The sequence below is a fragment of the Felis catus genome, chromosome X (genome assembly GCF_018350175.1).
Source record: "Felis catus isolate Fca126 chromosome X, F.catus_Fca126_mat1.0, whole genome shotgun sequence".
Lineage (NCBI taxonomy): Eukaryota > Metazoa > Chordata > Mammalia > Carnivora > Felidae > Felis > Felis catus.
Genome location: NC_058386.1, coordinates 76,966,760 through 76,992,779, shown reverse-complemented (window position 1 = coordinate 76,992,779; position 26,020 = coordinate 76,966,760). Strand labels below are relative to the sequence as shown.

General features: G+C 36.6%; 1 protein-coding gene across 4 annotated transcripts in view; it reads right to left on the bottom strand.

The window, feature by feature from the left end:
* DIAPH2 (diaphanous related formin 2) overlaps window positions 1-26,020 on the bottom strand; it is a 1,008,663-nt gene that overhangs the window by 198,521 nt on the left and 784,122 nt on the right. For all 4 annotated transcript variants that reach the window (XM_023249470.2, XM_019824053.3, XM_023249471.2 and 1 more), the window contains one exon: window positions 20,026-20,161. In XM_023249470.2, coding sequence (XP_023105238.1) covers window positions 20,026-20,161 — 136 coding nt within the window. The remainder of the gene's footprint in view (window positions 1-20,025; window positions 20,162-26,020) is intronic.

The following is a 26,020-nucleotide window of genomic DNA, read 5'->3' as shown; positions in this document are numbered from 1 at the left end:
GCTGGGCACGTACTCAGCAGATAGCACTGTGCAAACAAACAAACAAAAAACCAAAAACCAAAAAACAAAACTATAAGGCATCCTCCTCAGATGCACTGCCACAAACAAGTAAATTGTGTATTTCTTTCTCTTTGTACTCTAATTTAAAAATTATACTGATAAATTACCTGAGATAAAGATGTAATTAAGGGAAGAGCCACTGACTTTATTAAATAAAGGATATTAAAGACTGTATTTTGCTTGTTCACTGAACAGAAATAATTTTTAATATTCATAATTATTTTTCCTCTTTTAGATAAGTAAAAATATATTCACAAAAAAATATCTGTTACTTTTCAAAAATGGGATTAAAAAGTGGTATCTGCCAAAAGATGGGAGAGTGAGGAGATTACTAAATACTCCTTGGCAAATATTTAGGACCAGGTGATATTTTGTTCTTTCCATGATATGTTCACCTAAATTCATCAGTAAGATCTGCATACTATCTGATTTCATTCAATTGTTTATTTCCTATTTATAACCTAGATCAACAGGGGAAAATTGCAATCCACAAAGAAATGATAAGGATCATTTTTTACTTAGTACTTCTGTGACAGCTGGTGATTATTAGTATAAGGGGAATTTATCACCATCCTTTAGAAGGAATACACTATTGATGCTTTTATGATGTATGGAATCCTGGATCTTCAACAGGACTATGATTTCTATTTCAGGAAAAGGAAGAAAAAAAATATGATTTCTTTAAAGCGATTACCTATCTTGTGAGGCTTTCAAAATGTCATTATATTTGTTTTAGTAACTAAGCATTCACATTAGCACTATCTTCAACAAAGGAAAATTGAGAGAATTCTATTTATTGTTGAAATTTTTATATCACGTCTAGAGAAAGCTATATTAAGGTGTATAGAGTGAGGAAGAGGTCTCTTCTACCTCAAAGTCAAACCTGAAGGAATCAACATGTGCTGAATGGATTCATCATCCTCATTTAAGAGGTGATTTGGAATCAGGTTGCTCAGGAAACCTTGTCAACATCCAGCTCTAACCAAGATATAATAATGTCTCTTAGCTGTATTAGAATGACCAGGACATATTTACTTGGAACAATAATAATGAAAATGATAGATTAACCAACCACACTGCATTTTCTCTGAAGAAATACTATGCAAACTTAAGGAATGCATCCACAGGAAACTCAGGCTGATTAGGTGACTTCATTTAGATCTGTTTCCCAGGGTGGCCCTCTATGAACAGGGAATGGGTTTTCCTATTTTAACTCTCCCTTTTTTAAAAAAAAATATATTTTTGAGAGAGAGAGAGAGGGAGAGGGAGAGGGAGAGGGAGGGAGGGAGGGAGGGAGAGAGAGAGAGAGAATATGAGTAGGGGAAGGGCAGAGAGAGAAGGAAACAGGATCCAAAGCAGGCTCTGCACCGACAGCAGAGAGCCTGATGTGGGGTCAAACTCAGGAACGATGAGATCATGACCTGAGTTGAAGTTGGACATTTAACTGACTGAGCCATCCAGGTGCCCCTGAACTCTCCTTTTTAATGCCAAAACTCTGCTAGAAAATTATCTTAAATGTCAAACTTAGTCTGTAAATGGTCAACTAAGACAGACTATGAGTTTCATATACAATAAAAAGTGGTGAAATAATAGGATATTATCTTTTTTGTTTTGAGAATTATACAATTTTTATTAGATTGAACCATGTGAGGTTACCATTTTTTATAGGCAAAAGAATGGCCAAATAGCAACAATTTCATATGGTTCAAACTAATATTCAGGATATAATGAAGACACTTGAACTATGATCAATTCTCTAAGAAATATTTCAAAATAGAAGAGGGGTAGCCAAAAGTGAAAGATTGCACAATGCAAAAGGCTATAACAATGAAAATATGTATTTAAAAGTATTTTCTAAAATGCATAACTTTAAGGGCACAGTCTAATAGTTCCTACATTCCATAACTCCATTCTCTATGTTCTAACTTTGTATGAGTCATCAATACAAGATCAAGCCAGGGTTCTGCACACAGTCGGCCCATCCTTTCTTTCGGCTGTTATCTTCATGGTAGAGATTTTTCACTGAGGTCAGTAATTTTTGCTTCTTTCCCTAAAGCTTAGAAATCATTGTGTAAGATCTCCTAGAACTCTGTCCCTTGCCCCCACTCAAGCACAGAGATACAAGGCAGCTTATCTTGTCATTTTAATGAAACATCTTTGAGGTATAATTTCACTGGGGAGAGATTTAGAAATCAAAGCTTAAGTAGGGCTTGTGAAAGTAAGTTATGCAGTACTGAGCAAAATACAGTCTCTAGAACTCATTTTTTCCCTCAGCAAGCATTAATGAATGTCAAGCATTTATAGATTAGTCAATATACTTAGAGATAGAGAATGCATGTTTGTTTTTCCAAAACCTTGATACAGTCAGTACCTCACAGAGAACTGAATAAGTAAATCTACTCATTATAGTATTTTTCAGAAGAAAATTCAGCAATATTTGCAAAAAAATAAAATTTATTTTTTCTATAGTGAGCACATGAAATAATGACAATTGTTTCAATATTACCTAGAATATCAATTTATCTGCCACATTTGTGCTCTTATTAATTATAATTTTATTTTTGTGTATTATAACTTATCAGATAGGGAAACAAATCAACCAACTTAGTTCAATCAAGCATCTAAATATATTTTTCACGTTCTTTGTCATTTTAGTGAGTTTCTTAGAAGAGAATGCCACCATGACTTTTATAATGTCAGAGAATGCATATTTCCTTTTGATAAAAGGAACTTTCACACTCAAAATTCAATTTTGTTTCCTAACATTTACAACATGACACAAACACATGGTAAATAAAATTATTTTAATAAATATTAGAGCCTACAAATTAAACAGTGAGGGAAGCTCTGAGCATGCTGTGAATATACTGAATACTAAAGAGTATCTGAAAGATAAAAATCATTTACTTTTTAAGAAAAACTAAATAATTTGTTTTTCATTAAAAAAGAGAAACATATGCCACAATAATGGTTAACCAAGATATATATATATATATATATATATATATATATATATATATATATCAACATATATATCTACATATATATATATCAACATATATATCTACATATATATATATCATCCCCATATATCTATCATCTACATATATATCTGTATCTGTATCTATCTATCTATCTATCTATCCACACACACATACATACATACATACATATCAGAAAGGGCTGACAAATGGACAAATGTGATTACATGGTGGAATATATTGTTTAGGAAGTCTTCTTTCTATTTTCTCAACAAGAATATAATTAAATTTGGGTTCAGCAATAAAACACTTTGGGGGCACCTGGATGGCTCAGTTGGTTAAGTGGCTGACTCTTGCTTTTGGCTCAGGTTATGATCTCATGAGTTCGTGGGTTCCAGCCCCCTGTCAGGCTCCTCACTGACAGTCTGGAGCCTGCTGGGGATTCTCTCTCTTTGCCCCTCCCCCCACTTGCATGTACACGCTCTCTCTTTCTCTCTAAATAAACAAACAAAAAAAAAGGAAATAAAACACTTTGCCTGAAGTAAAGGAATAAGACATGTAAACTACTTTCAATAAAAACAAAAGAACCATCATTGCATTCAAGAACAATGGAGCTTGTGAAGACTGTAAGTGCAGTTGTTATTTTTCTGGACATCTCTCACTATATAAGGATTATTGGTGCTATTATACGTTCCTTCTCCTGGGACATTTAGAAACATGCTGTCTAACCATTTGTCTTACAGAGTTACATACAGGCATACCTTGGGGCAGGGAACTGGCCCAGATAATCTAGAGGGCATCCTAATGATTTATGGAAACCAAATCACAGAAAACAGATGCAAAGGATTGATATTACTCTAAGTGAACTTAGCATCAAGTGCAAACTGACTCAGAAATAATGCTGCAGGATGAAATACCATGAGCCTTATTACACTGCTTAGAGAGAACGTGGTATAAACTGTCTATAGGTATGATGCCTTAAGCCACTAGGGAATAAAAAGGAGAAACAGGAATCTCTTTGGCAAAATATGTGAGAAATTTAAAGCTTTTTGCTCAGAGTATGTGAAGTATGTCTTCAAATCTACTTGAAGACAGATGAGAACTATTTCTTAACATATCACAAGAGGGCCAAAGAAGATTGTTTTTGATGGAAGTTCTCATGGAAAAATCTCCCTTTTTTATTTACTACAGAGATCATGCTGAAATTGATGAGAAAAGGTAGATATTTTGAATAAATAAAAGAGGTCACTTGCAGGAAAATATATTTTTTTGACACGGATTCTTGCTAAATGTTTTTCACGTTTATTCAAGTTAAAAATGTTCATTTTGTTCCATGAACAAAGGGGTCCAGAGTTTGCTTCTTTCATTAACTGTATCACTTACTCAAAACATAGGAACAGGTTCATTTGTTACCTGAAGCATATATGAGAACATTCATTAAGTGTAAACAAAAGGCCTTAAAATATAACAAATAAAGAAAATTAAAGAACAAGTATACTAATAATAAGGTATACTTGCTCTTCAATAGATGTGTTCTTGGGGCGCCTGGGTGGCGCAGTGGGTTAAGCGTCCGACTTCAGCCAGGTCACGATCTCGCGCTCCGTGAGTTCGAGCCCCGCGTCGGGCTCTGGGCTGATGGCTTGGAGCCTGGAGCCTGTTTCCGATTCTGTGTCTCCCTCCCTCTCTGCCCCTCCCCTGCTCATGCTGTCTCTCTCTCTCTCTCTCTCTCTCTCTCTCAAAAATTAACATTATTTTTTTTAAAAGAGAGATTAAACATCCAAATAAAACACTTATTATAACTATCATATTACAAATAGTCTAAACCAGCAGACTCAGAGAATACGATTTTTTTCTAACAGAACCATACAGATCTGAAAAGGACCCCTGGGGCCCTGCCCCTCTATCAGCAGGGCTGTGCCTCTAGCTCCCTAGACTTATATACATCCATCCTGTTTAGTGATAGTCCAAGTAATTCCTAAGTAGCCCTGTCCAGGACTTGGAAAATAGAAAAGGCAAAATCAAATTCAGGAATTTGTAAACATCTCCTCTGATGCAGAGAGGTATTTTTTTTTTTACGCAATGCACATTTAAAGTAGATTCTAATACTGATTAAAACAAATAAAAGTATTATGCTATCCATGGCAAACTGCACTTTTAAAAGGATAGTCACCTTTTGCCTCCCAAATAAATTATTCCAGCACCTTCTGAGTCACTCTGAAACAGTTGATTTAGATGACAATCAGGTAGTCTAAGTTTAGGTTATGACATTCTTCTAATATCATTATAACAAAGGCACAACTACTTTCTTAAACTAAGATGTGTTTTTTCCCTATGAATTACTCAAGATATCATATACTTACTGCTCATGTGTGGACGGAGTGACTGAAGACAGAGCACTTACCAGACATAAAGAAGAAAAAGGAATAGAAGGTTTCATATATAAAATAGGTGAAAAAAATGAAATATATGTTAGATGCCACACATGGTCCTGTTTGAGTGGATACATATAATACGCATACATAAATAAGCAAGAGACATTATTTCTCACAGAAGAGACACACAAAGAGGGGAAAAGATGACAATTAGTAACCCCATAAGTGGGTTAATGATGCTGAGTCATCAGAAAGCAATACTATGATTAGGGTGTGTCACTCCACTCAGCATGTACTGGGCACTCAAAAAATACTAGTAGTGTAAATTAAAAATCACAGAAAGGTTTTCATCCATAATAATCCTTTTGTATATTTAGTGTAACAAAAGATTTGGTCCTGAATCTAAAGCAGCCCAGGGGCTCAGGGATTCAATGTGGGTGGAACAAATATAATTTTAAAAAATCATTAGAAACTCAGTTGGATTCAGTGCAGTTTGTTAGTTCTATGTATCTGTTAGGTGTGATTACTGACATGAATCTAAATACATTTGACTGAGGAGAGCTAGGAGAAGATGGCAGTGTAGGAGGACGCTGGGCTCACCATGTCCTGCTGACCACTTAGATTCCACCCACATCTACCTAAATAACCCAGAAAATCACCAGAAGACTAGCAGAATGGACTCTCTGGAGGCAAGCAAAGACGAGAGGCCCACAGAAGAGGGTATGAAGGGCGGAGAGGTGGTGCACGCTACATGGACTGGCAGGAGGGAGCTGGGGCAGTGGAGGGGCAGCCAGCCCAGCAAAGCAGAGCCCCCGAAGTCTGGATTGCAAAAGCGGAGGGGCTGGACAGAGTGTGTTCTGACAGCCAGTGGGACTTAACATCTGGAATGTTAAAAGTCAACAGCTCTGCTCTGAGAGTGGGAGGGCTAGAGGACAACAGGAGGGAGAGTTGTTGAGCCCCAGAGGACAAAGCTCAGCTTGGCGGGGAACAAAGGCGCTGGCCAGCACCATCTCCCTCGCCCATCCCCCAGCCAAAAATCCCAAAGGGAACCAGTTCACCAAACTTGCTTGCACTGTACAAACAACCAACTCTGTGCTTCTGTGGATCCATTCCTCTGACAGGTCAGCCTCCCTGCCAGTGCAGCAGGGCCCCTCCTGCAGGGGACCACTGACTGCAAAGTGAGCTGAGCCTGCCCCTCCCACCCCTGTGCACCTTGCGGATCCACCCTGGCTAATACACCAGACCCCATCAAAGCAGCACTACAAGCCTGGCAGTGTGCAAGTAGCCCAGACAGGGGCCACACCACTCTGCAGTGAGTCCTGCCCCTGGGAGGGGGGAAGATAAAGTTCACACCAGTCTGACTGTGTCCCGAGGTGGGCTGGCGGCAGACATCAGGTCTGACTGCAGCTCCGCCCACCAATGCAAGTTACTCCAGCCAGCACAGAGGAACAGCCCTGCAGTTCTGCACCACTCCAGGGACTATCCAAAATGATGAAACAGAAGAATTCTCCTCAAAAGAAACTCCAGGAAGTAGCAACAGCTAACGAACTGATCAAAAACGATTTAAGCAATATGACAGAAAGGGAATTTAGAATACTAGTCATAAAATTAATCTCTGGGCTTGAAAAAAGTATAGAGGACAGTAGAGAATCTATTGCTACAGAGATCAGGGACTAAAAAATAGTCAGGAGGAGCTAAAAAATGCTATAAATGAAGTGCAAAATAAAATGGGGGCAACCACAGCTCAGATTGAAGAGGCAGAGGAGAGAATTGGTGAATTAGAAGATAAAATTATGGAAAAAGAGGAAGCTGAGAAAAAGAGAAAAAAATTCAGGCGTATGAGGGGGAAAATTAGAGAACTAAGTGATGCAATGAAACGGAACGATATCCGTATAATAGGAATTCTAGAAGAGGAAGAGAGAGAGAAAGGGGCTGAAGGTGTATTTGAACAAATCATAGCTGAGAACTTCCCTGATCTGGGGAAGGAAAAAGGCATTGAAATCCAAGAGGCACAGAGAACTCCCTTCAGATATAACTTGAATCGATCTTCTGCACAACATATCATAGTCAAACTGACAAAATACGAGGATAAAGAGAAAATTCTGAAAGCAGCTAGGAATAAACACGCTCTAACATATAAAGGGAGACCGATAAAACTAGTGACAGACCCATCTACTGAATCTGGGCAGACCAGGAAGGAATGGCAGGAAATCTTCAATGTGATGAACAGGAAAAATATGTAGCTGAGAATCCTTTATCCAGCAAGTCTGCCATTCAGAATAGAAGGACAGAAAAGGATCTTCCCAAACAAACAAAACCTGTAGGAATTCATTACAACTAACCCAGCCCAACAAGAAATCCTAAGGGGGATTCTGTGAGTGAAATGTTTCAAGGACCACAAAGTACCAGAGGCATCACTACAAGCATGAAACCTGCAGACATCACAACGACTCTAAACCCATATCTTTCAATAATAACACTGAATGTAAATGGACTAAATGCTCCAACCAAAAGATATAGGGTATCAGAATGGATAAAAAACAAGACCCACCTATTTGCTGTCCACAAGAGACTCATTTTAGACCTGAGGCCACCTTCAGATTGAAAGTGAGGGGATGGAGAACTAGCTATCATGCTACTGGAAGTCAAAAGAAAGCTGGAGTAGCCATACTTATATCAGACGAACTAGACTTTAAATTAAAGGCTGTAAGAAGAGATGAAGAAGGGCATTATATAATAATTACAGGGTCTATCCATCAAGAAGATCTAACAATTATAAATGTCTATGTGCCAAATATGGGAGCCCCCAGATATACAAAACAATTAATTACAAACATAAGCAACCTTATTGATAAGAATGTGGTAATTGCAAGGGACTTTAAAACTCTACTTACAACAATGGATAGATCATCTAGACACACGGTCAATAAACAAACAAGGGCCCTGAATGAGACATTGGATCAGATGGACTTGACAGATATATTTAGAACTCTGCATCCCAAGGCAACAGAATATATTTTCTTCTTGAGTGCACATGGAACATTCTCCAAGATAGATCACATACTGGGTCACAAAACAGCCCTTCATAAGTATACAAGAATTGAGATCATACCATGCACACTTTCAGACCACAATGCTCTGAAGCTTGAAATCAACCACAGGAAAAAGTCTGGAAAACCTCCAAAAGCATGGAGGTTAAAGAACACCCTACTAACGAATGAATGGGTCAACCAGGCAATTAGAGAAAAAATTAAAAATATATGGAAACAAGTGAAAATGAAAAGACAACAATCCAAACACTTTGGGATGCAGGGAAGGAAGTCCTGAGAGGAAAATACATTGCAATCCAGGCCTATCTCAAGAAACAAGAAAAATCCCCAATACAAAATCTAACAGCACACCTAACGGAACTAGAAGCACAACTGCAAAGAACCCCCAAACCCAGCAGTAAAAGAGAAATAATAAAGACAGGGCAGAAATAAATATAGAATCTAAAAAAATACTGTAGAGCAGATCAATGAAACCAAGAGTTGGTTTTTTGAAAACATAAACAAAATTGATAAACCTCTAGCCAGGCTTCTCAAAAAGAAAAGGGAGATGACCCAAATAGATAAAATCATGAATGAAAATGGAATTATGGAAACCAATCCCTCAGAAATACAAGCAATTTTCAGGGAATACTATGAAAAGCTATATGCCAACAAAATGGACAACCTGGAAGAAATGGACAAATTCCTAAGCACCCACACACTCCCAAAACTCAAACAGGAATAAATAGAAATGGGTCTTGAACAGACCCATAACCCACGAAGAAATTGAATCAGTTATCAAAAATCTCCCAACAAGTAAGAGTCCAGGACCAGATGGCTTCCCAGGGGAGTTTACCAGACGTTTAAAGCAGAGATAATACCTATCCTTCTCAAGCTGTTCTAAATACATTTGACTGAGAAGAGAGCCAAATTAATTGCAATGTTGGTATACAACAACTGTTATTCATTCCACAGTTTAATAAAACAGAATATTAAAATATGGAACCAAAGTGAGTTTCTAAAAAATGATTAGGCCACCTACAGTGTGTTTTGGTCCTTTCTTATATAGTCAATTTGATTGTTTTCACTCACTTGCTCCAAAATTTTCATGGCTTTCTGCCTAGTAAAGTTAAACAATGCATGCATGGTAACAAGCACATACTGTAAAGAAAAGCCAAATTTGTAACTGCCAACATTGTTCATCTTCTACATAAGAACTGATGACATCTTGTTAGATGTTCAACATACTGAAGACAGTTTTTATGGTTTTTGCAAATCTGAGTTTCTGCACTTGGAGTATAAGAACTTTTAATGAGATCTAAAGTATATTACCTATCTCTCTTCATATATTTATTTTTATCTTGTTTTTTTTTTAATCCTCTGCTGGACATTTAAAAATATTTTTTTACATTTATTTTTCAGAGACAGAGCACAAGTGGGGGAGGGGCAGAGAGAGAAGGAGACACAGAATCTGAAGCAGGCTCCAGGCTCCGAGCTGTAAGTACAGAGCCTGACATGGGGTTCAAACTCACAAACCATAAGATCTTGACCTGAGCTGAAGTCGGACACTTAACCGACTGAGCCACCCAGGTGCCCCTTTTATCTTCTGTTTAAAAGAAGTTTTTAGTAGATGCGGAAATTTGTTTTACTGATAAATCAGGCAGAAAGAATGAGGGTTTAACACTTATTTCCAGTGAACCAATGTCAGAAATGTAATTATTTTAGTGTGAGATCAGAAAAAAAAAATTACTAGTGATAGATAAGTGGCTAAAATAGGCCATAGGAAAAAATAACTAGAACCTTTGATTAATCAAAAAGGTATTTTGGATTTAGTATAAACCCCACTCTGACACCTGTGTGCATATTCACTGATGCTGTGGGTAATGACCCAGAGACAATAACAAAGTCCTAAACATCTATCAGGTACCTATATACTGTATTGCAGGCTACAGGTTCAAAATTATAATATAAGCCCTATATTCTACAAATTTTCACCTGTCGAAAATGTAAAGCCAAAAACACTGGGGGCAGTGAGGTGGTTGGGTAGGTAGACAAGAGGAGAGCTGTGGACTAACAGAGTTCAGAAAGATTACAAATGATCAAGACTAATGTACAAATGGTTTTCTATATAATTACAAAATCAGACCACTCAAAACACCTCTTTCCTTAGGCATTCTAGACAACCAAGATTTTAATGTTGTGATTATTGCCATTGATACTTTTTTTTAATATGTTCACTAAAATAACTATTATTATGAATGGGATAATAACACTTAATACTTATTGGGTGCTAACCATGTGCCAGGAAAATGCTAAGAGATTTACATATATTCTTTCATTTACTTCTTATGAAAATTTTAGGAGATAGATCCTATTCTTTTCCTTGTTTTATAGCAAGGAAGCTGAGGACCTGAGAGGTTAGGTGACTTGTCAAAGTTACACTGTTTAAGGGGCACAGTAAGAATCTGAACTCAGGTTTGCCTAGCTCCAAAGGAAAAAAGGTTGGAAGCATTTCATTTGCAGGCTACCCCAATGAAAGATGTGTCTTAGATAACACGTATTGGGAGTCAGCAGAATCACACAGAGGGTGTAATTTCTCACTGGATGGCTACTGCTGTGGGAGTTCCTCTTGCACCTGGGTGACTTAACCCAGTGCCTAAACTGAAAAATTCAAGAAGTGTTTATTGAATGAATGGTAGCAATAGTGCTTAACATTGCCTAAATCAGACCCAAAAAAGGTTTCATTAAAATGACAAAGTTTCAGGGGTGCCTGAGTGGCTCAGTCAGTTAAATATCCTGTGCTGACAGCTCAGAGCCTGGAGCCTGCTTCAGATTCTGTCTGTCTGTCTGTCTCTGCCCCTCCCCCACTCATACTCTGTCTCCTCTCTCTCTCAAAAATAAGTAAACATTAAAAAATTTTAAAAATAACAAAATTCCAAATTTATACTAAATAAATTAGTTTGCTAAAAGCCCTAAGGACCTGGAAAAATCTTTACTGTACTGAATAATTTTGTGAAAAAGTCCCACAAATTTCCACTGAAGAAACAAACCTAAATGACAAAAAGAACAAGTTCTGATTTTGAAAAAACACAGATTTCTTGAAATGTATGCTAAAGTAGACAGCAAGACAATTTAAATAAACAGGGTATCGGCCAGATATCCCTTTTTTCCTCCATGGATAAGGCTTTATTAAGTCAATGATTCTTTTCTAAGTCTAACAAGTATACCCACTTGTTTAACTTTGTATTATTATCTGTGAGCTGTTCATTAGCATTTGTAGAATATGCCAGAATGATGTTACCTATATTTTCTCAGTAATTTATATTATTGGTAGTGCTTTAAATACTATTGGGATCAATTCTGTTATTTATGGGTATCCTATAATTTTGGTTACTATAATTTAATGTCTGGGGAAACACAGTTTTTACTTATTTAGATCAAAATAATGTAATGTGTAATGAATTCATTTACTTATAAGATGTAATTTAAAACTTGGGAAAGAGAAAAACAAAATTGCTATATACCACTAATAATAGAGTTTAAATGTTTAGGCCTGTTGGCTAAATTTTGCTAATTTACTCTCAGAAGAATGATTTATCATCAAATCTGACTAAGATAGCTCATTCTTTGTCATCGTACTAGAAGTAAACAGGCAATTCAAATTTCCATATAATCTTATGTAAGGAGAGCAAAATAGCTCGTGATGAAATAATATTTGCATAAGAGACACACTTAGAGTTTCCAATTTCAAAACACCCTTTTTAAAATACATTTCCTTTTATCACTTCCTCTAAATCATTGTAATTAATTTGCTGACTTCCATAAACATGAAAAGAAATAGATTTATTCACAAATATTACAAATATTTGGTAAGCTTTCTTGCTCTACCTACAGAATTATTTATTTTTAGTGGTACCTAAGTTAATTATCATCTATACTAACATAATGAAAGGTTGTAGAACGTAGATTATACCAAGAATTTTGCATCATTTACATATTATTACATATTATAGAGTACATTTATTGATTTAGCATATTTTTTGCTGCATTTAAATTACTTTTCTAAATTTTACAATTAAATAATGGTGTGCTACTGTACACACTCCAATTATAATTATTTGAGAAATGGTGCAATAAATGTTGGTTGGATAAATAAAATAACCTAATATGTCAAAAAATACATAATTATGTACTGGTAAAATGGTGCTGATATTAAAAAAATTTAAAAAAGCCAATCCATTGTAACTACCACTGCCCTTTTTCCCCATCAATTCTATGAAAATTTTCCTTCCTGTTACCACCTTCCTAAACTACCCCTGGTTTAAACTCCTTCTTTGAAGACAGAAACAGATATGAGCTAACTCTTTTTTTTTTTTTTTTCACCTTTCTCTGTTCTTTTCTAGCTGCCTCCACCTTGTATTCACCTCTTCTCTCTTGTGCTTCTGGCTCACTTCACCTCAGTAATCCCTGAACAAATTTTTATAATCACCTTGGCTCTCCTACCACATCACACCGCAACTCCCCTGCCTGACTTGGAAAGCTCTTCACACTCTTTCCAATAGTCTTCCCACCTTTCCAATTCAAACCCTTCTCTGCCAATGACAACAATGAGGACAGTGGCAAGGTCAGAAGATGTTTACTGAACATGGAACTATTTATCAGAGACCAAAGACATTAACATATAATTGATAGACTAGAGTAGAAGTAACACCAATCTATGTGGGTTCCCTGACTTAGCCCTCATAATAACAAGGGAGATACTATTATTCCATTTCATAGATGAGGAAATTAAGGCACAGAGAGATAAAATACTTCATCAGAGATTATATGGCTAGTCAGTTGTGGATCTGGGACTTGAATTTAGGACATATCCTCTTAATTTCTTGTGGGCTATTGAACATATTGTACATAAGACCTGCTCCCTTATTTGCTTACATGCATTACTGCTGACGTTATTCCCATTTACTAGATAGTTTTGCTGCCGCTCAGTCAGGTATTACCCGGCCTTCATCATCTAGTTCAACTTATACATTGAAACTATACTTAGCCTTTTCTGCAAAACCTTATACCATTTCACTAGACTTCATTGACTTCCCCTTTTAGATAGATCTAAATAATCTCTATTATATATTATTATACTATGTGCTCCTTCAGCTTTATTTTATCTGAACGGTAGCAGAATATGCCACCTCAGAATATGCCATTTTGGCATAAGGATTCTTTTTAGCTGAAGACAATTGAGAAAAAAAATATAAGAAAAACTCTCTGTTTTGCCCCTACTTGCCTGAAATCAGGACATCAATTTGTGAAGTGTCCATCTTCCCTTCTTTGCAAGGAAGAACATAAAAGTTAACCACCAGAGTTAACTCTAAATAAACCCTTATCAGTCCAGAAATAGCACCAAAAGAACCTACATAAAACCTTTGCTAACTAGCCCTTATCTTCCATTAGTTCCCCCATATATTTACCTTCTTACCATTTGCTGCCCTAGAAACTCAAAGTCCTTTTCCTTTGTCTTACCTAAAAATTTCTACAAATTCAGTATTATTTTGTTAAGATGCTATAAAAGCCCAAGTTTTAACCACTCATTTGAATTGTACATCACTGAGTGCTCCCACATGTATGCCACATTAATAAATCTGTTTTTCTTTTGTTAATCTGTTTTTAGTCAGTCTAGTTTACAGGTCCCCACTCAAACAACCTCAGATGGGGAGCGGGAAAACAGACTTTCCTCTGCTATACATTTCTCTGACAAAATTATAAAATTCTCCGACAAAACACTTAAGGATGCAGAGGGACTACATCTTGAATTTTTTTCAGATTCTGCAATGAGCACAAAATGACTGTTAGCTGCAGCAACAAGTATATTCTAGGCTCTGTGGTATGTGCTGTACTTACTGATCTCAGTTAATTTTAACTAAAATTATAGGAGGTAAATGTCATTATCCTACATTTACAGATGAGGTAACTGAGGCATGAAGAGGTAAAGGAAAAGAACAAGGTCATAAAGCTAGAAGGTGGCAGAGCCAGGACTGATCTTCTAGCTCTTTTAAATGTACAGACTTAAATAAGTTTTTAGTTTTTCATTTTAATTTAATGTTTACAAAATGATGCTCTTTAACATATAATCTTGCATTTTTCTCCTTTACAATTAAAAAAATACTAATTCTTATCATGGCCTTTGCCTTCTGATCTCCATTTTTCTCAAAATGGAGGTTTCAAACGGATTTTTTTATGGATTTAACATGAAAGATATACTTCTCTGCTTGGTTTCTATGATATCTTCACTTAATTCTGAGCTCAGCTGATCACATCTACATTACATAAATAATCTTTTGTGCTTCCTTTATCCTCTTATTCTTCTGAATAATTAAATTCTAAAATACTTCTTTTTGATGAACATATATAATTTTGCATGTCACATAAATATATCTTACTACTGTTACTTATTAGCTATATAGGATATTTTCTAAAAGGGAGGGATTTGCGATTTAGCTAAGTTGATATGAAATAGAAACTTTATGGAAAGATTTTATGTGTTTTTAAAGTTGTTAATTTTCAACTGACTTTATTTACCCAAGGGACTCTATTTGACTACTATTGTTACAGGTAAGGTCCTCTGGTTTTAATGGTAAATATCTCTAATCACATATGCAACAAAATACCTCTACGCTCTATATAATACATATCTCACAATGACAACCAAATGTTCTACATCATCTTTCAGTAGAAAGGAAGAATATAATTCTTTCACTGGAAAGTGGATAACACTGTTCTTATTAGACACATTTAAAGTTCTCTAAATCATGTTCTGATTGCAACTCATTCTCATGTCACCCATGGATTCATATTTAATGTAGCTTGACCATGCTTCCTCTCAGACCCTCTAAGTGTCTGCAACTGACTTCCACCTAGTTAATATTAGCATCTTTTATAAGATACTGTCTGAGAAACTCAGTGACACTGAGTTCCATCTTGACCACCAACTCCCCAACTCTGTTCTTATTCTTTCTTCTCATCTTCTTAAGGCTATGCTGTCCAATGGAAGAATCGTTTTTTGAAACATATATACAAGTACTAACACACATATACTCTTAAGTATAAAATAATAATTATTATTGTTAATAATAATAAAGTATTTACAACATATAGACCATCAATCAAGAACCTAATGGTAAAGTTTATTCTTGGATCTCGAAATAGAGATATGGTAACAATACACAAAAGATAAATCCTATATTAAAGTATGTTTTTCATATTCAGATAACTCAGCTAAGCAACTGCATAAAAACTTATTTGGATCTTTATACTATGGCCTCAATGATATTTGAAGAGGTAATTGACCAAATCTTGGGAAATGAAAATATATACTAGAAACATAATAAAAATAGGTCCTTTCTTTATTTCTTTTTTTTTTCTATTACAGGTATATTTTTAGGGAAAAAGTGAAAAGTTGATAAATACTCAGGGATGGGGAAGGGCGCAATGTGGTATGGGGGCAAGATTATTTTCTTGCCACAAAGCTCAACAGACTCTGTCTTGACTGCTTGCTCTTTCATTACTCACCCCAGAGATTTTCAAAGTGTGTTCTAGGGACTTGTGGAGGCCTCTGACATCACATAAAATATGCAAGGTAAAAACTATCTTCATAAGAATAGTGATACTTTTTTGCCTATTTCTCTCTCATTCTTTCCTGAGTGTATAGCGTTTTCCAGAATTTACATGACAAATGGTACTGTATTAGATTGAATGTAAAAGCAGGTATGAGAATCAAGCTGTCTTTTATTAAGCCAGCCTTTGAAGAAATTTACAATATTAATTTTCTCTTCTTACTAATATTTGGGGGACATGGGGGTTACAACATGAAGCTACTTTTTGTGAAAAACGTTATTTAGCATGTAATAGGTTTACTTTGTTATTTTAATAGAGTTAGTAAATAAATAATTTTAAAATTATTTGTCTTATATAATTTTATTTATTATGTCTATTTTAATTCTAGCATGATAAATGTCAATATATATTACTGAATAAGCAAAAAGTATTTGGGGTCCACAGTAAGTTACATTTCAAAAGTGTAAACAGGTTCTGAGACCAAATACTTTCAGAACCTCTGATTTGTATTTTACCCTAGTGATCTCATTCAAAGTCATGTTATGGGTTGAGCTGTCTAATTAATTAGGGTGAGGTCATACTGGAGTAGGTTGGACTCTTAATCTAATACGACTGGTATCCTAATAAAAAGAACACCATGTGAAGAGACAGACATGCACAGGGAGAATGCCAAGATCAAAGTTATGCTGCTACAACCAAGGAATTACCAGAAGCTAGGAGAGAGGCTGGAACAGATCTCTCCCTAGCATCTTCAGAAAGAGCACAGCCCTCCCATAACACCTTTTGTCCTCTAGAACTGTGAAACAATAGATTTCTATTGTTCTGAACCAACCGGTTTGTGATACTTTGTTACAGAAGACCTAGCAAACTAATATACCCTAACCCTAATCATCTGAAACCAATGATTTTCAAGGCTGTCTGTGTAGTCCAAACCTCTTTACTGAGATTCATACACACATATACAATGGCTACTTAGACATTTCCGATCTTTCCAAAACATCTGAGAATGAAACATGCTCAAAATGACACTAATCATTGTAACCTTATTGATGAAATTTGCTCTATTCCTGATTTTTTTCTTTATGAAGGGTATCACATTCTTTAATGCCTCCTTTCTTCAATTCCCATATCCAATCAACCAGTAGGGTCAGTCAGTTCTACTATTTAATACCCCTCTGGTAATGGTTAATTTTATGGGTCAACTTGGCTGGGCCACAGTGCCCAGATATTTATTCAAACACTATTCTGGATGTTTCTGTGAGGATGTTTTGGGATGAGATTAACATTTAAATATGTGGAGTTTGAATAAAGTAGATTGATATCCATAATGTGGGTGGGTCTCATCCAACCAGCTGAAGGCATGAATAGATAAAAAGTTTGACCTCCCCTGGGGCATCCGGGTGGCTAAGTCAGTTAAGTATCTGACTTCAGCCCAGGTGGTGATATCAAGGTTTGTGGGTTTGAGCCCCACATTGGGCTCTGTGCCGACAGCTCAGAGCCTGGAGCCTGCTTCTGATTTTGTGTCTCCCTCTCTCTCTGTCCCTCCCCTGCTAGCACTCTGTCTCTCTTTCTCTTCTAAAAATAAACATTTAAAAAAATTGACTTCCCCTGAGAAGGAATTCTGCAAGCCAACTGCCTTTAGACTTCAACTGGAACACTGGCTCTTCCCTGGGTCTATCCTGACACCTTACTCTGCAGGCTTTGGACTTGCCAGCTTCCATAATCACATGAACCAATTCCTTTAAATAAATCTGTCTCTATATATCCACATCCTATAGAACTCAAATATACCTCTTATTGGTAACTTCTCTAACCTTACTACCACTGAATTCAGGCTGTCATCATCTCTTGTCAGGATTATGATAATAACTTTATAACCACTGTTGTCACAGGCCCTTCTCTTTCCAATCCATTTTCTATGCTTTTGTCAAAATGATCTAAGAAATCTATCAAGCATATCATTTTTTCATTTATAAATACTTATAGGCTTCTCATCGCCTTCAGGGTAAAGGCCTTAGCATAGCCAAGGGAATGCACCATCTGCCCCCTACTTCTTCAAGACACCTTTTTTTAAGTTTATTTATTTTTGAGAGAGAGCGAGAGCAAGAGAGAGAGAGAGAGAGAGAGAGAGAGAGAGAGAGAGAAAGCATGAGTGGGGGAAGGGCAGAGAGAGAGAGAGGGAGAGAATCCCAAGTGGGCTCCATGGTAATGTAGGGCTCCATCCTATCTTATGAACAGTGATATCATGACCTGAGCAGAAATCAAGAATCAGATGATTAACCAACTGAGCCACCTAGGAGCCCCTTCTTCCATACTCTTATCTCACTATTAGTCCATGCATAAAAGGGAGTAACTTTTAGTCCTATTCTACTGACTCCATCACCTTTTAAGCAAGAACTTCCTATGAATACCCATTGCTTTTCCTAATTGAGTATCTTCAGTCAGGATCAATTCTTTTCATCCTAATTATGAAGTCTGTTTGCTAAATTATGTTGATGCTACTCTTTTTAACCTTGGTTTTTAACTTTTTTTCTTCTTTTAAAATGTTGTTATATTTATTTCCTGGGATATAAAAGATAAACTATTGGAAATTCCTAAAACATTTGATATATTTTAAAGGTATAAAGAATAAACTTAATGGTATAGACATCATTTCAGAAGATTAGCTATTAAGAGACATTACTACAAAATAATTGGTAATGGTTAATCATTATAATTAATACTTATGGTAAAAATAATAAATTTGGCCACAGACTGCCTAGATTCAGATCTTGATTCTATCTATCTCTTACTGACTGTCTCTGTGAACTTGGGTAAGTTACTTAACTTCTCTGTCCCTCAGTTTCCTCATCTAAAAATGAGATACTAGCCCTTTCCTATAGGGTTTTATGAGGATTAGATATGTTCATATACGCAAAACTCCTGCAATAGTTCCTGGTGCATAGTGCTACATGTTAGTAGTTGTTGCTAGTTATTATTATTTGACAATGGCATTTATAATTGCAAAGATTCTATAGCCAGACTACTTGGATTCTAATCTTGGTGATACACTTCTCATTTGTGTGATATTGGGCAAGTTCTTTAATTTCTACGAACCTCAGTTTCCTCAACTGGATGAGGTAATGACAGTACCTACTTATGTTATGAAGATTAACTGACTTAAAACATGTCAAAGTCTTAGAACAGTGCTTGGCTCATGGTCAACGTTACACAGCGCTTGCAATTTTTACTGTCACTATATTAAGAAATAGGTGGTCCATATTAATCATGTTCTCATATCTTGTTCAGATTTTGTTTTGCTTTTAAATTCTCTAACCCTCAATGGCAAAGGCTATGCTTTTTCTTAATTTTTATTAACTTTTCAGAGTGTAGCTACCTGGTGCCAATCACTTTATTTACCCTCTCTTCCTAAAAAAGAAAAAAAAAAACCAATAATATACAGTCAATCTTACTAACCAAGAAAACAATTTATATTATGACATACAGTATCTTTGTTTTTAGGCTCTCAGTTGATTAAGACGTCTATTTTTTTTCAACTTATAATAGTACTGTCAATATCTATTATGACTTGTAATGTTCAAAGCCCCAAGGAAAACTGTTATTACTGTGTTGTCAACAGACACGTGTCAACAAAATGAGATCAGAGCCATAGGGCTCATCTTCCCATACTTCTTTTTCTCTTTTCATCTCACCTGCTTCTTTCCTCACCACTGCATTATCCAGAACATAATATGATATAATTTGATAAAATAAATGAGGGGAAAGAGACCATTTCAACAATATATTACCTTGCATTGATTCTCAAAAATCCTGAGTGCCCAGTGTATGGTGATAAAAAATATAGATAAGGTCATGAGAGAAATTTGACACAAGTAACTAATAATATTGTGAAATTTCTACACAAAACATTTAATTTATAATCCAAAATTAAGTGAAATTACTTTATTTAAAATTTTTTAAAGTACTTCATACCTTTGTTTATATCAATGAGTTGTTTCTTTTTCTTCTGGCGTTCTAACTTTTCTTGTTCAGCTTTCTCTTTTGCGAGCTTTGCCCTCCTAGTCTTCTCTTCCATTTCTTTTCTCTTGTTGTTTTCTTTCACTGCTTCCTATACAAAGTTAAACACAAATCTTTCCATTACTTATATGTTACAGAAACTGTGCAAGTTAAAATTATATATATACATACATGCATGTGGGTGCTCAGAGATGGTAAAATATTATAGCAGCTTCAAGGTCCATATATATACTTTTGAGAGAAACAAATAATTCGAAGACATCCCTTTTTGAAAATAATTGGAAATAACTCAGGTTTTATATTTTTTTAGTTTTTAAATTCTAGTTGCTTAAAATACAATGTAATATTAGTTTCAGGTGTACAACATAGTGATTCAACACTTCCATACAACACACAGTGCCCATCACAACAGGTGCACAATTAATCCTCATTACCTATTTCACCCATCTCACCTTCCCTCTAGCAACCCTCATTTTGTTCTCTATAGTTAAGAGTCTGTTTTCTGGTTTACCTCACTGTCTCTCCCTCCCTCTTTGTTCATCTGTTTCATTTCTTAAATTCCACATATGAGTGAAATCATGGTATTTTCCCTTCTCTGACTTATCTCACTTGGCATAAAACTCTCTAGCTCCATCCATTTTGTTGCAAATGGCAAGATTTTATTCTTTTTCATCGCTAAGTAACATTCCATCACACACACACACACACAAACACACACACACACACACATATAACCTCTTCTTTATCCATTCATCAATTGGCGTACACTTGGGTTGTTTACATAATTTGGCTACTGTCAATAATGCTGCTATAAACATCAGGTTGCAAGTACCCCTTTGAATTAGTAATTTTTTTTTATTCTTTGGGCAAATACCTAGTAGTGCAATTGCTGGATCCTAAGGTAGTTCTATTTTTAACTTTTTGAGGAAACTCTACACTGTTTTCCAGAGTGACTGCACCAGTTTGCATTCCCACCAACACTGTGAGAGGATCCCCCTTTCTCCACATACTCACCAATACCTGTAGTTTCTTGTGTTGTTCATTTTAGCAATTCTGACAGGTGTAAGGTGACACCTCATTCTAGTTCAGATTTGTATTTCCCTGATGAGTGATGCTCAGCATCTCTTCATGTGTTTGTCAGCCATCTGTATGTCTTCTTTGAGAAAATGCCTATTCATGCCTATATTTTAACTAGATTATTCATTTGTTTTTGGTGTGAGTCTTTATAACTTCTTTATATATTTTGGATATAACCCTTTATCAGATATGTCATTTGCAAATGTCTTCTCCCATTCCACAGGTTTCCTTTTAGTTTTGTTGATTGTTTTATTCACTGTGTAGAAGCTTTTTACTTTGATGAAGTCTCCATAGTTTAGTTTTGTTTTTGTTTTCTTTGCCTCAGGAGACATATTTACAAAGAAGTTGCTACAGATGATGTCAAAGAAGTTAGTTAAAGAGGTTACTAGCTTTGTTTTCCTCTACAATTTTAACAGATTCCTGTCTCACATTTAGGTCTTTCCTCTATTTAAAATTTTTTTGTGTGTATGGTATTGTATAAGAAAGTGGTCCAGTTTCATTCTTCTGCATGTAGCTGTCCAGGTTTCCCAACACTGTATTTTTCTTCTAGAACCAAAGAAAAGAGACTTTTCTTTGAAAAGACTTTTTCCCATTGGATATTTTTTCCTGATTTATGGAATATTAACTGACCATATAGTTGTGGGTTCATTTCTGGGTTTTCTACTCTGCTCCATTGACCTATGTGTCTATTTTTGTGCCAGTACCATACTGTTTTGATTACTACAGTTTTGTTTTATAACTTGAAGTCCGGAATTGTGATACCTACAGGTTTGCTTTTCTTCTTCAATGTTGTTTTGGCTATTAGGGTCCTTTGTGTCTCCAAACAAATTTTAGGATTGTTTGTTTTAGCTCTGTTAAAAACGCTGCTAGTATTTGATAGGGATTACATTAAATGTGGATATTGCTTTGGGTAGTATAGACATTTTAACAATATTTGTTCTCTCAATCCATGAGCATGGAATGTTTTTACCTTTCTTTGTGTCATCTTCAATTTCTTTCATCAGTGTTTTATAGTTTTCAGAATACAGGTCTTTCACCTCCCTGGTTTTTTCCAAGGTATCTTATTGTTTTGGGTGTAACTGTAAGTGGTATTGATTTCTTAATTTCTCTGTTGCTTCATTACTGGTGTATAGAAATGCAACTGATATCAATCAATGCAGATTGATTTTGTATCCTGCAACTTTCCTGAATTAGTTTATTGGAATTAGTTTATTGGTTCTAGCAGTTTTTTTGGTGTCTTCCAGGTTTTCTATATAGAGTATTATGTCATCTTCAAATAGTGAAAGTTTTGCTTCTTCTTTGCTGATTTGGATGCCTTTTATTTCTTTTTGTTGTCTCATTGCTGTTGCTGTGACTTCCAGTACTATGTTAAATAACAGTGGTGAGAGTGGACATCCCTGTCTCTTTCCTGACTCAGTTTTTCCCCATTGAGGATGATATTAGCTGTGGGTTTTCCATATATTGCCTTTACTATGTTAAGGTATGTTCCCTCTAAACCTATTTATTGAGAGTTCTTATCATGAATGGATATTGTACTTTGTCAAATGCTTTTTCTATATCTACTGAAAGGATCATATAGTTCTTATACTTTCTTTAATTAATGTGGTATATCACATTGATTGATTTGAGAATATTGAACTGCCTTTGCAAACCAGGAATAAATCCCACATGATCATGGTGAATGATTTTATTTAATGTACTGTTGGATTCTGTTTGCTAGTATTTTATTGAGAATTTCTGCATGCATGTTCATCATGGATATTGGCTTGTAGCTCTCTCTTTTATTGGAGCCTTTATCTGGTTCTGGTATTCGGGCAATGCTGGCCTCATACAATGAATTTTGATGTTTCCCTTCCTTTTCTAGTTTTTGGAATAGTTTGAAAACAATAGGTATTAACTCTTCTTTACATGTGAAGCCATCTGGCCCTGTACTTTTATTTCTTGGGATTTTTTCATTACTGATTCAATTTCTTTGCTAGTTGTTGGTATGTTCTAGTTTTCTATTCCTTCCTGTTTCAGGTTGGTAGTTAATATTTGTTTCTAGGAATTTATCCATTTCTCCCAGGTTTTCCAATTTGTTCTCATACAGTTTTTTATAATATTCTCCTAATATATGTTGCATTTCTGTGGTGTTGGTTGTTAGGAAATAACTTAGGCTTTACTTGTCATAACCTGGAGTGGCAGAAATTTAGGGACATGAATGTTCACAGGTTTAACAATAAATATGTTTTTTCCATTGCTGAAATATGAAATAGTTTTGATACACAAGCAAAGGTTAAATATGAAAATATGGTTTAGCAAGTATTTTAACACTTTATTATACATCTTTCCTTTATCTGCAAAAAAGGAATAAAAAAACTACCTCATAGGATTTTTGTGAGGAAAAATTGCATATACTCATAGAGTGCATAGAACAGTAGGTCTATGATGATGGTGGTGGTTGTGGTAGTGGTGGTACCAATTACATCTAATGGTGAAGGGCATGAAACAATCAGCTATGTTATCACAGGAAGAAAATACCTGAAAGTTTAACAGCTCATTACATGCCAAGATCTTTAGAAATGCTGAGGACATATTTCAAGCTATTGTTTGATGTATTGTACTTTACAATTTTTATTTATTTTTTTTTAAAAAAATGTTCATTTAGGGAAGATGGCAGCGTAGGAGGACGCTGGGCTCACCATGCGTCCGGCTGATCACTTAGATTCCACCTACACCTGCCTAACTAACCCAGAAAACCGCCAGAGGATTAGCAGAATGGAGTCTCTGGAGCCAAGCGCAGACGAGAGGACCACAGAAGAGGGTAGGAAGGGCAGAGAGGCGGTGCGCTCTCCACGGACTGGCGGGAGGGAGCCGGGGTAGAGGGACGGCTCTCCAGCCAAGCAGAGCCCCCGAGTCTGGCTGGCAAAAGAGGAGGGGCCTGACGGACTGTGTTCCCACAGCAAGCGTGACTTAGCCTCTGGGAGGTCATAAGTTAACAGCTCTGCTCGGAAAGCGGGAAGGCTGGAGGACAAAGGGAGGGAGAGCTGCTGAGCCCCTGGACAACAGAGCTCAGTTCAGTGGGAAACAAAGGCGCTCGCGAGCACCATCTCCCCCGCCCATCCCCCAGCCAAAATCCCAAAGAGAACCAGTTCCTGCCAGGGAAATTGCTCACTCCACGCAAACACCCAACCCTGTGCTCCTGCGGAGCCAAACCTCCCGCAGTGGATCTGACTCCCTCCCGCTGCCACAGGGCCCCTCCTGAAGTGGATCACCTAAGGAGAAGCGAGTTAAGCCTGCCACCCTGCCCCTGTGCACCTTGCCTACCCACCCCAGCTAATACACCAGATCCCCAGCATCACAAGCCTGGCAGTGTGCAAGTAGCCCAGATGGGCCACACCACCCCACAGTGAATCCCGCCCCTAGGAGAGGGGAAGAGAAGGCACACACCAGTCTAACTGTGGCCCCAGTGGTGGGCTGGGGGCAGACATCAGGTCTGACTGCGGCCCGCCCACCAACTCCAGTTATACACCACAGCACAGGGGAAGTAACCTGCAGGTCCTCACCACGCCAGGGACTATCCAAAATGACCAAGCAGAAGAATTCCCCTCAGAAGAATCTCCAGGAAATAACAACAGCTAATGAGCTGATCAAAAAGGATTTAAATAATATAACAGAAAGTGAATTTAGAATAATAGTCATAAAATTAATCGCTGGGCTTGAAAACAGTATACAGGACAGCAGAGAATCTCTTGCTACAGAGATCAAGGGACTAAGGAACAGTCACGAGGAGCTGAAAAACGCTTTAAACGAAATGCATAACAAAATGGAAACCACCACAGCTCAGCTTGAAGAGGAAGAGGAGAGAATAGGTGAACTAGAAGATAAAGTTATAGAAAAAGAGGAAGCTGAGAAAAAGAGAGATAAAAAAATCCAGGAGTATGAGGGGAAAATTAGAGAACTAAGTGATACACTAAAAACAAATAATATATGCATAATTGGTATCCCAGAGGAGGAAGAGAGAGGGAAAGGTGCTGAAGGGGTACTTGAAGAAATAATAGCTGAGAACTTCCCTGAACTGGGGAAGGAAAAAGGCATTGAAATCCAAGAGGCACAGAGAACTCCCTTCAGACGTAACTTGAATCGATCTTCTGCACGACATATCATAGTGACACTGGCAAAATACAAGGATAAAGAGAAAATTCTGAAAACAGCAAGGGGTAAACGTGCCCTCACATATAAAGGGAGACCTATAAGACTCGTGACTGATCTCTCTTTTGAAACTTGGCAGGCCAGAAAGAATTGGCAGGAGACCTTCAGGGTGCTAGACAGAAAAAATATGCAGCCGAGAGTCCTTTATCCAGCAAGTCTGTCATTTAGAATAGAAGGAGAGATAAAGGTCTTCCCAAACACACAAAAACTGAAGGAATTTGTCACCACTAAACCAGCCCTACAAGAGATCCTATGGGGGATCCTGTGAGACAAAGTCCCAGAGACATCGCTACAAGCATAAAACATACAGACCTCACAATAACTCTAAACCCATATCTTTCTATAATAACACGGAATGTAAATGGATTAAATGCGCCAACCAAAAGACATAGGGTATCAGAATGGATAAAAAAACAAGACCTATCTATTTGCTGTCTACAAGAGACTCATTTTAGACCTGAGGACACCTTTAGATTGAGAGTGAGGGGATGGAGAACTATTTATCATGCTACTGGAAGCCAAAAGAAAGCTGGAGTAGCCATACTTATATCTGACAAACTAGACTTTAAATTAAAGGCTGTAACAAGAGATGAAGAAGGACATTATATAATAGTTACAGGGTCTATCCATCAGGAAGAGCTAACAATTATAAATGTCTATGCGCCGCATACTTGAGCCCCCA